The following is a 16245-nucleotide window of genomic DNA, read 5'->3' as shown; positions in this document are numbered from 1 at the left end:
CCCATAACGAACATTACAGATGAACGTTGGGTCTGAACCTTCATGTGATGAGCAGCATTTGTCGTTTAATCAATAATTAATGAATATGCTTGAAACGCTTTTTATTTTACAAGTAAACGGCTTTTAGATTAAATGTGTAAGCAACAACAAGTATTCTTGATGAATTTACATGTTTCCAATAAATGAACTTTGATGCAAAGCAATGAATGATGTTCATGCGTTTTTTGACTTCTATAGATTTATTATAGATTTATTGGATTGGTACGTGAAACTTTCAAAATAATTTTGTATTTAATGTTTTTATCCTGAAATGACGCCCTATTGACGCATTTATTTTGCTATTAAGTAATTGTAACTTCAATATTTTTAAGCCGTTAAATATTTTCGATTTAACCGAGCATACCCGGGATATGGCAAATAACTAGGAGGAAATGCCTAGTTAATTTTGTTAACTGTTTTTTTGCGTGAATGTAATTCACAGTCACCACATGCGGTGGTGACAATACGGCATCGGACCGTCATATTTAATAAATAAATAAATATTTTAAGGATGGTCTGAGCACATTGCGCTTTTGATTCATGTAAAATTTAAATAAAAATAATAAATAATAGAAAACATTTTTATATGAAGAATTCAGAGATAGAGGCATTTTTCACACGAAAGGATCTGGTATCGAATCCCGTGCCATGTTATGAACTTTTCGAACCACTTAGATTAATGTATCAAATTGATAATGGAATATTGCAAGCCGGTTGTGGAATTATGCCATTATGCCATGTTTTGTGGTTTGGTTTTGGTTTTGATTTTTGATTTTGAACTGGTTTAAAACAAATTAAAATTAGCTGAAATTTTTGTTTTAATTAAAAACTCCTTAAAAGACAGCTTATGCAAAAGCTTACAGCCACATTTCAAATTTCTCCCAACTGTATTCCTCCATTAATATGATCCCATTAAGAAATAAATATTGAAGAAAATTGTAATATATTACTAACAACACCAAGGCCTGACCGTCCCTATCGTATAACAAAAAAACCTATATAATACAAATTTTGATTAAATTAGCTTCCATTAACTTAAAGACACGCATGCGGTATGCAATACTAAAGCATTTGCCAAAACTGATACGAGAAACGTAAAGAAAAACCCAATGGGCCTTTTTGAAATCAGCAGTAAAGACACCTGAAACGATCGAGCGCCAATCATAAGCGCTGAATGTTTGTCTGGAGAGGAATTCTTTACCAATCCTGGCTATCTGAGTATTGATCATCCTCTACTTTCCTACTTTCAGCAAGGCCACTTTTTGCCTTTGCTATCATGCCACCAATAAGGCCTACCTTATTTCCCGCCATCAACGTCAGCGCACCTGCCACCCCAGATACGTTTGTGATTGAGGTCAACAACATCCGAACCGGGAACAAACAAGCGAGGCGAAATCGTCACCAGGGCTGGGGACGGTGAAATCAAGCGCAACCTTTCTTAAAAGGGCTGTCATTCCAATTTTCCAAGAAAATCATTTTCCCGCCATCGAAAACAACAAAAAAAGACTATCACAAAAAAGAAGGAAAAACGAAATGCAATAATCTTCCCCACCCACAGGTTCAAGATCCTCATTTTCGTGGAAAACCCCATCGCTCACAAACAAAACTACGGAGGTTCTGCAAACCATCCCTAGGGGGAGGGGGGGTGAGGGGAGGGAGATTGGCCGGAGGGTTGGCAACACTTCGAGCGACTCTTCCCTGTCACCCTGGCGCTTGAACATCCACCAAAACTAGCGAGCATATAGTGGAGAAGGTTGTCTAATAATCATCGTCACGGCGAATGACGAATGGGACATACGAAGGAAAATCGTGTGTTTTGGTGTCGTTCTTTTTTCTGAAAGCTAAAGACATCGTCGTTCTTCCATCTATCTCCGTTTTGTTCTTCTAATGCAAGAGGTTTTTTTGTTGGTCTGTGTCAGCTTCGCTGGAAAGTATTTAGTACACGAGCTTGGGCGTACGGAGATGACTACCGTTGTGGCGCTTGTTGCCGCTGCTCACACAATCAAAAGTGAAAATCGTTGCCTGTATCTGGGTCAACGACATATTCTTGGCGGGTTCAACGATTCGCCCCCTTCATCAGGGGGCGCTTGTTGAAGTAGTGTTGGCCACACATGATTATGGAAGCAGAACGAAAACGGCGTAATAATAATCCCCCCGTAGAACTGGGCGGATTCTCCAGTGGCATGTCGGAGGTTCAACAATCATTATTATTATTTTTTACAGCCCATTCCTTGTCGCACGCATACATCATGTGCAAATGATTGCGCTCTGGAAGCGTAGTAAAGAATGGAGCATTTAAGTGAAAGCAAGGAAAACCGTTCAAATCAATTTCCCATTTTCTCACAACTGGCAAGCGACTAACCCCCTCCCGAAAGTGCCATATTTACAGCAACTCATTTTGATTCTTATGCTTTACAGAGACGATGGAAACAATAATGCATCATTCCCCACACATCACTGCGAGAGAACTAGGAATTTCCAACGAAATTAGCATATTGAATGCTTTAGACTCTTCAATCGTTCGTCCTCTGTTCGTTCCAGGCTGCTGTTACAGCTTCTGCTACGCAATATAATTACAGCCCATTATTACTATCCCAGAGCTGCAGCAGCAAGAAGCAAGCCGTGGATCGTGGGTCGAGATGGAAACCGTTCCCTTTTTTTCTGCCTCCCATTTTCCAAACCCGGAAAATGCTTCCCCCTGAGAGCACGGTCGGAAACAGAGAGCAAGAGAGAACGAATGAGAGCGAAGATGGAGAGCCAGCAAGATGCTTACACCGTACGAAGAGAATATTAGTTCCACGATGATGATGATGATGATGATGATGTAAAAGAGCAGATAGAAAGCAGACGGTGGCGCTGCTGGGCGCAATTGCATACACACCCAAACAATTGCAGTTTTCGGACCCACCATATTAACCATGGCAGCATGTTCTGGCTGCTGCAGGTCCTTTCTTACACGGGCAGGAAGCGCCCCCTTTTTTTTTTTTTTGCTCTAATACGTCATTCGCGTACCAGATGAATGTCCCGGGAGTGGTGACTAAGAGGTGGGTTTCCTTACCTTGGAATGCAGTTCGATGGTGTCCGGTCCACTTCCCAGGCGGCGAACAGCTTCATCGGGACGGGTTTGGTCATGGCCATCCGTTCGAATTTCGTTACTTTGTCGGCCATTTCGCCAGTGTTTTCTGATGCTGACCCCTTCTCGGTGCTTCACGTTTTTGTTTTCACCTCACCGGACTCACGCTTTATATCTCCTGGTCACAAACACACACACAGCACACATAGATACACCTTAGATCAGCTAGCCCCCCCTCGATAGAGGGGCGTTTCAGATCGGGACTTTCAGACTATTTTCACCGTTTGGAACAATTTCTGCCAGAAATAGGGATAAAAGGAAATGGATAAATTTTCACCATATAGCCACTGGAATCCTTTACGGGGACGCGTGCGCGCCCGCCCGTCTATGTGTCTATTTGTACTAGGACTGCACCAACTAGTAGTGATGCCGGATTGCGCCTACTTGGCTACCCGAACAAGGTTCGCTCGTTCGCCGGGAACTATGGCAACCGACCGGATCTTGGCGGCTGCAGCTGCTCAACTGGAGTACGGACAGGATCGCTCCCACTCCCGGCCGGAAGTTGAAGTGTTTGCGCTCTTGCGATGGGGCTGGCGGGCTCTCTCAAATTTTCGCACACATCTGTAGAGAGTTCCCTTCCGAAATCTCTCAGTCGCTTCGCAAACACAGCACCACGGGCACCACTAAGATGGGACCAACTATTCCTTATTTTTAATCACTCAATTTAACGGATTTAACGCGAAAATGCATTTTGGGAGTGGGGAAAAAAGCTTTCCCATGCCCATCGCTTTCTTATTAAGAATTTTCCATTTTCCATGACGGCTGGAATAAGCCGCCACTATCTCGCGCACTGTCACTTTCAAACGCCTAGGCAAAAACGCAGCAGCACGAGACGCTTTCTTCCGGGTTTGCTTTCACTTTCCTGGGGCCTGGGCCAGCCGATAAAGATTTCGACGAATGGGGCTCGGGGTGTTTTTTGTCGCTTTGCTGTTTTATCTCATGCAAAACAGCATACACGCACATATAACGGCACACCCACATACACATCCAGGGGGTGACGGGGGCAGGAAAAACCACTTCTCGCGCAACAACAACAACAACACAACAAAGAAACCTACACACACACGCGCGCGCATTAAACTGTGCTCGCGGAAAGCATACGCACAAAACGAACAGAGCCACACACACACGCGTACACACAAGTATAGCACACACAAACACGCCCAATGATCAATGAATGGAAGGAATTGGGAGTGCAGAGGAAGAAGCTGCCGAACGCCGCTCGGCACGTCACACAGAGCAGACCGTCGTTAAAGAATTGTTTTCATTGCATTCGTCAATGGCGCATCACCACCACTAACCTAGCTTTTTTGCAACCGTAAAAGGAAGCGAGGAGTGTGAGATAGGGAAAAAAAAACACACACAACACAGCCTACTACTACAACGGTAGCTTTGGACGCGCATTTTTTTTATCTTCTCTGTACACCAACTTATCAGAGAGGCGGACACTCAAATCCTGCTGCTTTCCAGAGGAACCAGCATTATCATCACCACGGCCACCACCGCGCCACCCCCCTCCAGCCATCAGCCACTTTCCTTTGGGTTTTGTGCAATTGTTTCACATACATCGGTGATATGTGCAACAGGGCTGACGCTTCTGGTTCCTCCTGCTTCCTGTTGTTGCCTTTATCCCCTTATCGTTATTCGCACCCAGCGCCACCAAACATTGCCACCCACTTTAAGCCCCAGGCTTTCCGTCTTGCCGGGTACCGGAGACACACGCAAAGCACGGGTCAGAATCCGCGAGATAAACACGCACACGGAGATACACATACACACAAACGCTACGCGATGGTTTGAGGAGACTCACACCTGGCCCCCTTGGCAAGTAAAACAAAGCGACCAATTTTACCATGTCCACTGTATTCTACGGCAAACCATCGAGCTGAATGGTCTTTTCTTCTTCCAGGGAGTTAGATTTACCACCGTCGACGATAATTTCTTCGAGTCGACCGAGGGAGCGAAAGATCTGACCGGATGTCCAACGCCCAAAAAGCGATTCCTGTGTCTGGCTAGGCACTCCCGGTTTTTTTTTACTTTTTTGCTTTTTCACCGACCTGTGCGCCGGAGTTTTCTTCACACACAGTCACACGCACCACCAGTTTGCGTCGTCGTACCTACCGCAATAACTATGAGGCGAGATGAATTACGCTGCCATCGCTTGTGTGTTTCTGCCAGCACAATAATTCTTTCACTTACATAGCACGGTAATTCTTTTCTCCAAGCACACACACGCACAAAACGGACACACTAGTCGAGCACGGAACAGAGATTTGCACTTCTTCACAGGAGGAAGAAAACGGGAACACAATCGACACAACACAGCGTTCGAGGCGAACAAAAAGCTGTGAGCTGTGAGCACTATGGGCAAGCGCGAACTACACCGTGACAGCAAATTACACCGCACGCTTTTCGCACTGTTCGTGACAGAAACGGTTCAAGGCAAGTGGTACTGATTGCTTTAATTGTTGCTCAATAATATTCGAAGCCCGCCCTGCACAAGAGATGCACTTTTGCGTGGTGCATGACACGCATTGTCCTATTTATAAGCGGTTGTACCATTTTTTGAACGCATTACATTCGCCCATAGTGGAGTGGAATGAGAGCGAGATAACTGCAGGGTTCATATGAGCGAGTGAGCGAAGTTCCAATTTCGCCCCGAATCCAAATTTGACAGCTGCACACCTGAATCGATAAACCTTGCCGCTCGTTGGTCGCGATTTACCGGAAAAAAACAAAACTTTAGCAACCAGCTTGAAGGAGATTAGCACAAAAAAGGAAAAATTAAGCACATTTTAAACCCCCTTTTTAACAATTAACACACCCACCGTATCTAGTTGAATATCAAGCCAAATGATTGTTTGATAGCATTCAAAAATGTATACACACCTTGGTATGTTGTTTACAGTCTAGTAACGATGTTTTGTTTACTCCATAGTGCCGGGTTCACAGAGAAAAGCCAATAATTAAACTACTGAATATAAGCGTGTTATTGGAAAATTCTCTGCACTTTATTTGCATTATCACAAAGTCAGTGTATTGTGCCTTGCCTTAAGCGGCCAGCGTTGGTTGAGCAAACGCTCGGTCACCTTTTATCTCTTATCAGCATTTTAAACAATTCTTCTGTCAATCGGATAAGCTGTGGAGAGGAGTGGCCAGCAATTTACCATTTCTTACGCGTATGGTTTCTCAGCTAGGTTTCTCCAAACGCCTTTGATTTTAGAAACGTTCTGCTGCACTGCGATGAATCATTCCACCGAAATCATACTGACGATTGCCGGCATTGTGCTGGTGCACGGGCTAATTTTCTACTTCCTCACCCGCAAGTCACGTCTGATCAAGGGCAAACATGTGGTCGTTACGGGCGGTTCCAGCGGTATCGGTCTGTGGGCAGCGATCGAGTGTGTACGATTGGGCGCGCACGTTACCATCATTGCACGCAACGTGCCCCTGTTGGGTAAGTACTCTCCGCCCCAAAAACATACCCAAGCCCAAAAGGTTCAAATGTGTCCGATTTGCTTTGCAGAAAAAGCCAAAGAAGAGCTGGAGAAGAGACGCGTCCGTGACACGCAGCTCATACAGTACCGGTCGGTGGATGTGGCGAAAAGCTACGAAACGGTAGAGCAAGCGCTGGATGAATTGGAACGTACCGTCGCCCCCATCCATATGCTTATCAACTGTGCCGGGATGGCGATTTGCGGTACGCTCGAGGACACTTCGATCGACGACGCCCGGAAGCTGATGGATGTTAACTATTTCGGGACCTACTACCCGACCCGCTACGTACTGCCAAAGCTGAAGGCTGCCGGGGACGGTATCATCGTGATTACCGCGTCCCAGGCGGCACTGATGGGCATCTACGGGTACGGTGCGTACGCCGCGTCCAAGTTTGCACTCCGCGGACTGGCCGAAACGATTGCGATGGAAGCGCGGCACCGTGGCGTTAGCGTGACCCTTGCCCTACCGGCCGATACCGATACGCCCGGGTTCGAGAACGAAAACCGGTCCAAGCCGGAGGAAACGAAAATCATATCCGGTTCGGGTGGGCTGGCGAAACCGGAGCACGTTGGCAGGCGGTTGGTGCAGGACGCACTGAAGGGATCCTTTTTCTCCATCATGGGACTGGAAAGCTGGGTGTTGAGCATCCTGTGCGTCGGTATGGCACCGTGGCGCGGACCGTTGCTGTGTTTCGTGCAGTTTTACCTACTCGGCCCGCTGCGGCTGATCGGGCTAGCGTTGCAGTGGAACTTTCAGCGAATTATAAAGAACTGTGCCAAGCAGCGGCAGCGACCATAAGCGCAACAGAACGTTCTCAAGTGTAAACGCGATGGCGATCAAATTTACTGTAACTGATGAAACCACCAAAAACGGCCACACGCACACAGCCGTTTTTGGGTGATGCTATTTTGGAACCAACTCTCCTATTTCTCCCTTATAGAAAAAAACGAGGAAAAAAGAACAGTATTGCATTGCATTTAAAAAACAAAATCCAATTTACTAATTATTCGCTCTTCTCGCATTTCTCTCATCTTCCCAACACAAAGAAACTCACATAACTCACACACACTACTGTTTGTATGTTTGTTAATTCCTTTCGTAACTGGAGGTTGTGTTGTAATTTTATTAATCTGTTTGTTTCTCTTTTGTTTGTCTGTTTTCTGTGACTGTGTGTGTGTGTTTTTTTTACAAATTCATCCACATTGTTTGCTATACACGCACGCACGCACGCACAATTCCCAACCGCTCTGTGAATTTCCTTCCATGCAATGCAAAAACCTATCGAAAAAACGGCATCCCGGAAAACTATAACCACGGAAGAGCAACAGCAGCTTAACAAGAGAAGGGTAATTAAAATAATAAAGACTGTTTTTTGTTGTTGTTGCAAAAAGGGACGAGAAGAATGCGTGCCGGATGCTGGGAAGGGGAGTTGAGAATGTAACAGTGGGTGGCTCGGGATTAAGGCTGCAGCTGGTGGCATGGCGGTACTCGCTACCAAGTTCGCTTTTACGGTCACTTGACACGCCTCGTCGCAACCTTGATACGCCGCTGGCCAGGGAGCGGTCCGTTCGGTGTTGAGTTCGTACCGATGCTGAACGTCGGCATCACACCACCGGGCACAACGCCACCCGGTGCACCGAAGGCCGGCGGTGCACCGAATGCCGGCGCGACGCCACCCATCCCGAACGGTTGCTGCATCTGCTGCTGCTGCTGCTGCTGCTGTTGTCCACCAAAGTTGAACGCTGCTCCGGGTTGCTGTTGCTGGGGCTGTGGCGCAACGGCCGCTACATTACCGGCGGAGAAGTTGAACGGCGACGTTACGCCACCTCCACCTGGCGCACCAGCGCCCGGTGCCGCGGACGCACCGAACGTGAATGGGCCGGGTGCTGTGTTGCTGTTGTTGTTACCGACAACGCCACCACCACCCCCACCACCATTAACCATCGCGCCGAATGTGAAGGGTGCCGGATTGCCGGCAGCCGGATTCGTATTGGCCGTAGCTGCCGGTGAACCAAACATCGGCGGTGAGGCCACACTTCCGTTCGCGTTAACGTTACCCATCCCGCCGGTGAAGTTGAACGGTTTGGCCGCATTCGAGCCGAGGTTGAAGTTAAAGCCCGTCGGCGCACCGGGTGCCGCCGCTGCTCCTTGCTGCGCGTTTGCGACACTGTTTTGCGTTCCGGGATTGGACGCACCGAACGTGAACGGTTTGTTCGGTGCCGGTGCGCTCGCGCCAATACCATTCGAAAGTCCGCCCGAAGGTGCGTTAAAGCCCCCGAAGGTGGTGCCACTGCTGGCGTTCGCACCGAACGTACTGCCGGGCGTGCTGTTCGACGCATTGCTGTTCGCTCCGAACGTAAACAGTCCACCGGACGGGGTCGCCGACGGTGCGCTGTTGCTGTTGGCAGCATGCTGAGGTCCGTTGGTTTGCGTTCCGAAGATGGAACCGGCTGACGGCGACGGATTCGGTATGGTTCCGGTGGAAGATCCGGCTGGGGTCGTGCTACCAAAGATGGAAGATCTGCCACCGAACGCCGGTAATGCGTTTGTACCGCCGTTCATAGCGGTTGCACCAAACGTGGCCGGAGTTGAATTGTTGTTGACCGGTCCGGATGTGTTGTTGTTGTTGTTGGTTGGGGTGGGTGCCATCGAACCGAACATTCCCGTCCCCGTACCGGCGGGCGTCGTCTTGTTCGCAACGGCACCGAATGTAAACGGCGACGCGTTGGAGGAGCTTCCACCAAACGTCGGTACCAGCGGGTTTGTTGCGGCACCCGGCTGCTGCTGTTGTTGGGCAGGGGCAGCCGTGTTTGGTGCGCCAGACGAGCCGACTGCCGGTGCCGCTGGTTTGGTAGATCCGAACGTGAAAATGCCAGCCGTAGGAGCTGCAGCATTCGTTTGCGGTGCCGCATTTCCAAACATTGCACCATTCGCCGGTGTGATGGGCGACGCCGTTGCTTTGGCGGCACCGAAGGTGAACGGCGATGAACCGGATCCTGTTCCGGCGGTTGGTGTAGCGGTAGCGGCACCAAAGAGGGAGGTCGGTCCTCCGGTCGGAGCGTTCGGGGCGTTCGCTGACGGCTGTCCACCGGCAACCACCGATCCAAAGATGTTGCCGGCGTTCGGTTGTTGCGTTGCGCTAGCGAAAAGGTTCGTCTTTGCGGCATCCGGTACACTGCTTCCGGTAGTGTTGGTGGCAGCGGATCCGAATATGTTTGTGCTGGCGGCGGGTTTAGCTGCGCCTCCAAACACGAACGGTTGGGAAGCGGTTGTTGATGTGTTGGTAGCACTGGCATTCGTGGATGGTGCTGATGATGCTGCTGCTGCTGCTGTTGGGCCAGCACTGCTAGCAATTGCACCGAACGTCGGGAATGGTGTGGTGGGCGCGATGGAGGACGCAGCATTGGCTGCACCAGCCACCGCCGCAGGGCTAGTAGCCGCTTTGGCTCCAAACGTGAACGGACTGCTGGCGGCGGATGGTGTCGCTTTCGGTGTGGTAGTAACGCTGCCAAACGTGAACGTACTACCGGCCGCCGTGGTTGTGGTGGTCGTAGAAGCACCCGCCGTGCTGGTGGTAAACAGCGAACCAGAACCAAACGTTGGGATTGTCGTGGAAGTAGTAGCGGCCGGTTTGCTGGCCGCACTGAAACCGAAGCTAAAGCCGGGAGTTACGGTGGCCGGGGCCGACGTTGTCGCTGCCGTCATCGCTGGTACCGTGGTAGTGGTTGCTGGCGCTGACGATGAGGTCGTCGCTAACGATACCGATGCAGGCAGTTTGAAGCCTCCAAAGGTGCTGCCAGCTCCGAAGGTGGGCGAACTGATGCTCGATGGTGCTGCCATCGTTGATGCGATTGTTGTTGCTGTTGCTGCTGTTGCTGATGTTGCTGTTGATGCTGCCGCCGTTTGCGAAGGCGATCCACCGGTGAAGGAGAACATAGGCGGTGCAGCTGACGCGGTCGAGGCCGTCGTGGATGCAGTCGACGCAGCACTGCCACCGAACTGAAGCACGGGCGTTGGAAGCTTCGCCGCGGCCGGTGAGAAAGAAATTAAATTCGAGTTGCTCAAAGCGGTTGCTGAAGCGGTTGACTTTTGTACCGGTGTGCCAAACGAGAACGTTGCCGTAGGAACCGCCGCACTGCTCTGCTCAACCGTTGTAGTTGTGGTGGTGGTGGTGGTGGTCGAGGGTTTCAATGGCAGCGAAAACCCGGTACCTGGTGGCGTAGTGGTGGATGACGCATTGGCCGTACCGAACGAAAACGTTAATGATTTTGTGGCTGGGTCCGCCGGTGGGGCCTGCGCTTGTTTGGCGTCCTGCTTCTCGTCGTTCGGTTTCGCAGAGTTCGCGTCCGTGCTAGGCTCCTTGGATGGTGTTGCTGCTGCTGGTGAAGCTTTATTACCCAACCCGGTATCTTTGATGGGATTGTTTATCAACGCCGATAATCCATTGCTGACTGTCGGTGAAGGAGCAGAAGCACTAGCGGAAGACGTCACCGCATCCGACACTGTTGCACTGGCGGCCGGTTGCGTGGCGACACTTGTTGGAAGCTGCTTTGGTGCATCAACCATATCCTTGGCGGAAGTGGCACCGAAACTGAACCCGGTGCGCGCTGACTGTGTGACTGGGGTGGCAGCAGCTTGCGGTAAGCGTGGTGCCGGCCGTACTTCCTCCACTTCCTCCGCCTCCTCGTAGTCGTCCAGGTCACCGCTTAAGCACTTCAGCATCACGGTAAGCTTCGATGGGGCCGGTTTTTTGAGCGGATCGCGCGAAGAACCGAATCCGCTCGAACTCACATCGTTGGGTGATTTTTCTTTCGGTTTAACAAACTGAACCTTGCCACTGCCTTCGCCATGTTCGTCTTCCTCGCCATCGCTGGATATTATTCGACTGATGCCCCTCGTGGACGGCGAGCTGGCTTTATCCGACGACGAGGATTGCGACGTTTCGTACGGCCGGTTGAAGAGTGTTATCTTTGGTGGGACACGCTGCGCAGGCAGCTGCTCGACCGGTTCTCTGCTAGCCTTCGAGCCTGCCGGGTGACCAGCATTCGATGCTCGCGGACTATCGCTTCGCTCCAGCGATCCCGGTGTGTTGAGCGCCATATTGGAAAACTTTTCCGGCGTGGCAAGTCCGATCAGGGTGGAAGAGGAGCTCGGCACTGTTCCGATTGCCGGGGACGACATGCTTATCGAAGGTGCCTGATTCACGTTCAACCGGTGTCGGTCTGGGCGCTGTGCAAGGGTACGCTTCGGTGTGTTCATCGCTACCAGGCTGGAGCTGAGCGAACTGAGGATGTCATTGTTTTTGATGCAAAGCCGCTTCTTTTGCGACTGCTGCTCACCACCAGAATGCGTCACACGGCCCACACCGCCCAGCCCTGGCCCTTGTTCCGGGGGGGAAGCGGGGCTGCTTTCCGACGTCTGTTCACGGCTGCGTTTTGTAGCTAGCCCATGCGTACCGATGGCCACGGCTGCGGTCGCCGATGGAGGCCCACTGCCGGCCGCATCAAGCTCGGACAGCTCCTGACATTGTTTCTTGATACGATCCGCGTCCAGCTCCTCACTGTTGATACGCTTCCGGGATATTTCCTTCAGTGCATCAAGTACACTGCGGGTGGGTGTCGCCTCCAGTTCGGCACACGGTGTAATAACACGATTTTCCACATCGGCCTCATCACCTCCACCACCGCCACCACTCCCGACGCTACTGCTGCCAACGGTGGGCGGCCCATTTCGTGCCGTGCCCAAGCCCGCCACAAACAAAGACGATTCGCTTGCCGAGCTGCATTCGCTGGTACTCGGTAGGAGCATCGAACCGCTGCGAAAAATGCTGCTACGCTTGTTCGTGTGAAAGAGGGATCGTTCCGGTGGTGCTATGCGAACCATACCAAAGTTCCCATTCCGCCGGATTGCGTCTTTATTCGCGTACCGCAGCTCGTGCTTGCGCAGCTGGACCAGTGGAAATTGGCCCGGTTTGTTGTACACGCTCGATAGAGACTGGGAACGGTTCATCGCCTGGGACTGACTTCGATCGTAATAGCGCACCAATCGATTTACCAAACCTGGACTTTGTGCATCGGTCAGCACGCTGAGAAGAGAATGTACCAGAAAACGAAGCAAACAAAAGAAAAAACGCTTTAGTTTAAATCAATTCCATGCACCATTAGTTGCCATGCCGGCTCGATACTTACCGTGAATTGACACGACCAATTCCGGTCAAATTGCCACTGCTTTTGAACAGTGTCCGGTTGTTCATTAACGGTGAGGTGGGCCTCCGTTTGGACTGTCCACCGTAGCCGGTACCGTTCCAGGCCGCACTAAAGCTGGTACTGCCGATGTGCGTCGATTCAGCAACCGGTGGCGTACTGAGCGTACGGTCCAGACCCATCGTACTGCCCGCATACGAGCCCATCAACCTTGACGGCGTACTTTGATTCCTTTGATTCGCAGGCAGCGATGACGACGAGCCGGAGAATTTCATCGCGTTGCTGCTGCGTCCTTCCGACTGATTCGCACCCGATCTTCCTTGCTCCATCGATCGATCGAACATTGTAGCGCTTACACACTGGGGTACAACGCTACCCGCCGCACCGCGACACACACGCTCACTCTCCTTCTCTCTCTTTCTCTCGTCTTCTTAACCTTCAAAACTAAACGACCCAAACGGGAGCCCCTATCTTGGCGATGCTCGTTTCCGCTAGGCCTTGTTGCAGCAGCTAAATGCACTTTGTTGATGCACTATTTGCTAGTCTACCGCGCGATTCACCATGCTTCCTCGTCCCTAAAACGGATCACACGCACGCACACACATACACACACACACATATACACACCACCGAGGAGCAGCAGCAGCACGCACCTTTTGCGCAAACTTGCTTGACGTTTTACGGCGGGAGGTCCAAGCTTGGATGCTTCTTCCCTCCAATCTACACTAATAAGGAGCGGCCAGATACAAAGGCCCAACAACAACGTGCCACCACTTGACCGTGACCTGTTCTGCGTCCGTTGCTGAGTAAACGCTTGTGTCCTTTGGCGTAATTTCCTTCTGCTACTGGAAATTATGCTCGCAAGTGGTGGCTGCACTAACTATTTTGGTCGAAGATTAGAAAAGTTATAAATCGTGATTGACACTTCGCTGTCACTTTGACATGTGCCTGCGGTGAGCTGTCATCGCGGGTTCGAATTCGGGTCAAAATTTCAACCGAGTCCCATAGTGCAATCCTAGTGCAAAGGAAAACGAACGGAAAATGGGACAAATATTTATTAATTGCCTAATTGTGAATATTTTTGTTGCAAAATACTGTTAGTTAGTAGAGCTGTTCGATCAATGCAACTTATTTATGAAGCAAAAAAAGCATACCAAGTGGTAGCCCCTTCAGGAACAGTAGAAGCTTGGCCCGTTTCTGAAGGGGCTGCAAACTGCACCGAAGAAGGATTTGAATGAAAATGCTAAACAATTCTCCAACTGTTCCGTTGTTATTACATCCTAATAAAACCCAACCTAGGAGGATCTAGCTACGAAAAGTTCAAAGTATGGTATGTGTATTTCCACCGCACAGACTTATCTGAATAAGGTAAAAAGTAAGAATCACGTCTAGCAGTAAAATAGTGTGTTTAGGTAGTGTTAAACGACCGGTTTGGATGTTGGGCTGTTCCGTTCCGATACGATACGGAAACGCATGTGTGTCAGTGCTCTCGATCTGCTCCCCGATCCCGCGCCTAGGCACGCAGCGCTTCCTGTAACCGCAAACGGGCGTACTGTACGCGCTCTTCCTGCCGCTTTACATCCTCCTCCGTAATGGTCACGTTCGTCATGAGCGGTTGGTGCGGATTGATGAAAACGCCGGCGTTCGTGTTTAGGGACGTTTTCGACGCGGTCTGTCCGGTTACGGGCAGTGTGTTGTGATGCAGGGCCGTAGCTAACGATTGCAGTACTGTCGTTTCGCGTATTCCCGGTCCTATCGGTCGCAGTCGCTTTGGTAGTTCGATCGAGCCTATTTCTTCATTGTGCGTGTTGCTTGCACCGAGATTCTGCAGCGAAAGAGCCGGCACAGTTTGCATGAGTTAATACTATCGATAAAGGGCGATTTGCTTTGTATACCTCTAAGCGTTTCTCCCAAAACAGCTGCTTCGGTTTAACCTGGCTCCCGTGCTGGAGTTCGCGCTTCACTTTGGCATTGTCGGGTTCCTGTGATCGTACGACCGTTACCGGCTGCTTGAAGATTGATGCCGTCTGTCTGATCGGTGGGATAAGCGATGTGTCGGCGCGCATCGCACGGCTACGGAAATGCGAAAGAAAAGCACTGTTAGCACACTGCAAAGGAGCCTCCCCCCCCCCCCCCCCCCTCCAAAACCTGGGCAAAAGAAAACATGCGTAGTAATGACAGTAATCCTACCGGAAGGAATAAGTAAAATTAAAACTCATAATTTACAACGAAGAAACAAACGTACGGGATAGGTATAACTCAACAATACGAAGTATAGTACATCAAAGGGCCATATGGTGCGTCGCGATTGACCCCTCCTACTACCGGAAACTACCTGTAATCGTACTGAGATGATTGTGGTTTCACACCACAGCCACTGCTGATCGGCGTTGCGCTAAGTGGGTTCGTTCCACCAAGCGGAACGGATGGGGGCAACTTCCTGCGCAGGGCGCTGCTATTTGGTGGCTGCAGCAGATGGTAGCCCGAACCGTGGTGATGTGTGTGCAGCAGCTGAGCTGCGGCCATCGACGGCGGTGCAATAGTGCGTCCGGCCTGATAATCGAACGTCGACAGATCGATCGTATCGCCGAGAGCGCGGGCAAGCTGTGGCTTACTTTCGATCTTCTTCCCCGATGGACTTCCGTGTTGCGAAATGTGAGCCAAATGGAAGTTTGGACGAAAGTGGTCGCATAAGTTGTACAGCACAAGCGGGCCACACGATTGCCACCATGGCGAGTTTGCCCTTTTGCTACGTTGGGCCAATTGGGATTAACAATTTGGTCGCAACGCGTTGAACGAACGCAGCGTGGGTCGGTTGGTGAGAGTGTTTTGTTTTCTTTTTTTTTTTTTGGGAGTGAACACTTATGCTAGCCGATTTCAATGTGCTTCTTCTTCCCCACGGAACCAACCAACTGCAAAGCCCCATTCAATCAGCGACGATGCTTCGGGCCAATCAAGCAACGGAATTTTGAACGCACCAATAGAACGCACTGCCCCATAACTGCCGACCGTTCCGGAAACATGATCTTACCTATAGTAATACACATCCACTTTGCCAGCCGAAAGGCCCGTCTTCCGAAGCACCTCTTCCCGCTGCCAGCCCTTCGGTAGCGCAACACAATCGTTCCGTTTCCGCTCGATGGATACGTTCATGTTGCTTCTGAACGGTGACAAAGAATCGCTTGCCTGCATATGAAACGAATGGCTGGTTGGGTTTGCAGATGAAAGGCGTATCAGTATTTCTCCTCCTTTCGCACGAAATACCGAATTTTCGTCCTAAAAATCACCGAACGGCCCAGCGCAGCTAGCGTTGTTTGTTTGTTTGTTGTCTGAAACGGGACTTTCTTCTTTTTCCTCCCAGCTGTCAAAGCT

The 16245-nt window shown here is 50.4% G+C and overlaps 4 protein-coding genes across 10 annotated transcripts in view; 1 reads left to right on the top strand and 3 right to left on the bottom strand.

The window, feature by feature from the left end:
• The window catches only part of LOC118502684 (phosphofurin acidic cluster sorting protein 2), a 38394-nt gene extending 32692 nt beyond the window's left edge, over positions 1–5702 (bottom strand). For 2 of the 4 annotated variants that reach the window (XM_036035194.1, XM_036035197.1), the window contains exons 1-2: positions 5294–5702; positions 3098–3408 (exon numbers count right to left, since the gene is read on the bottom strand). In XM_036035194.1, the coding sequence (XP_035891087.1) occupies positions 3098–3207 (110 nt within the window). In that variant the 5' untranslated portion in view covers positions 3208–3408; positions 5294–5702. Of the gene's footprint in view, positions 1–3097; positions 3409–5024; positions 5207–5293 lie in introns of those variants that run through there. The other 2 variants (XM_036035195.1, XM_036035196.1) reach the window with 2 other exon arrangements.
• A 348-nt stretch (positions 5703–6050) lies between these two features.
• LOC118502724 (3-ketodihydrosphingosine reductase) lies at positions 6051–8064 on the top strand. 3 transcript variants are annotated; one of them, XM_036035281.1, is made up of 3 exons: positions 6084–6316; positions 6396–6629; positions 6699–8064. In XM_036035281.1, exons 2-3 carry the CDS (start codon positions 6416–6418, stop codon positions 7466–7468), a joined length of 984 nt encoding a protein of 327 aa, XP_035891174.1. In that variant the 5' UTR covers positions 6084–6316; positions 6396–6415; the 3' UTR covers positions 7469–8064. The 3 variants fall into 3 exon arrangements, with proteins under 3 accessions (XP_035891173.1, XP_035891174.1, XP_035891175.1); XM_036035282.1 differs by having other exon boundaries at positions 6087–6202; XM_036035280.1 differs by having other exon boundaries at positions 6051–6629.
• LOC118502673 (nuclear pore complex protein DDB_G0274915) lies at positions 7749–13796 on the bottom strand. The gene is made up of 2 exons (XM_036035159.1): positions 12859–13796; positions 7749–12755 (listed from the first exon to the last, which is right to left on the bottom strand). The coding sequence occupies exons 1-2, from the start codon at positions 13215–13217 to the stop codon at positions 8183–8185; spliced, it is 4932 nt and encodes a 1643-aa protein (XP_035891052.1). The 5' UTR covers positions 13218–13796; the 3' UTR covers positions 7749–8182.
• A 381-nt stretch (positions 13797–14177) lies between these two features.
• On the bottom strand, positions 14178–16218 carry LOC118502728 (methyl-CpG-binding domain protein 2). 2 transcript variants are annotated; one of them, XM_036035288.1, is made up of 4 exons: positions 15905–16218; positions 15209–15511; positions 14769–14946; positions 14178–14698 (listed from the first exon to the last, which is right to left on the bottom strand). In XM_036035288.1, the coding sequence occupies exons 1-4, from the start codon at positions 16063–16065 to the stop codon at positions 14387–14389; spliced, it is 954 nt and encodes a 317-aa protein (XP_035891181.1). In that variant the 5' UTR covers positions 16066–16218; the 3' UTR covers positions 14178–14386. The 2 variants fall into 2 exon arrangements, with proteins under 2 accessions (XP_035891181.1, XP_035891182.1); XM_036035289.1 differs by lacking the exon at positions 15209–15511.
• Positions 16219–16245: the final 27 nt, after the last annotated feature.

This window comes from Anopheles stephensi, chromosome 2 (genome assembly GCF_013141755.1).
Source record: "Anopheles stephensi strain Indian chromosome 2, UCI_ANSTEP_V1.0, whole genome shotgun sequence".
NCBI classification, from domain to species: domain Eukaryota; kingdom Metazoa; phylum Arthropoda; class Insecta; order Diptera; family Culicidae; genus Anopheles; species Anopheles stephensi.
Note: the sequence above shows the minus strand (reverse complement) of the source record. Positions and strands in the feature narration are given on the sequence as shown.

Bases quoted from the DNA above. Each gene is read 5' to 3' on its own strand.
- LOC118502724 (XM_036035280.1), top strand. From the start codon at position 6,416: ATGAATCATTCCACCGAAATCATACTGACGATTGCCGGCATTGTGCTG. The intron at 6,630-6,698 runs GTAAGTACTCTC...TTTGCTTTGCAG, and splicing joins ACGCAACGTGCCCCTGTTGG to AAAAAGCCAAAGAAGAGCTG.
- LOC118502673 (XM_036035159.1), bottom strand. From the start codon at position 13,217: ATGTTCGATCGATCGATGGAGCAAGGAAGATCGGGTGCGAATCAGTCG. The intron at 12,756-12,858 runs GTAAGTATCGAG...TTCTCTTCTCAG, and splicing joins ATTGGTCGTGTCAATTCACG to CGTGCTGACCGATGCACAAA.
- LOC118502728 (XM_036035288.1), bottom strand. From the start codon at position 16,065: ATGCAGGCAAGCGATTCTTTGTCACCGTTCAGAAGCAACATGAACGTA. The intron at 14,947-15,208 runs GTAGTTTCCGGT...GCATTTCCGTAG, and splicing joins TCATCTCAGTACGATTACAG to CCGTGCGATGCGCGCCGACA. The intron at 14,699-14,768 runs GTATACAAAGCA...CTTTCGCTGCAG, and splicing joins TTTGGGAGAAACGCTTAGAG to AATCTCGGTGCAAGCAACAC.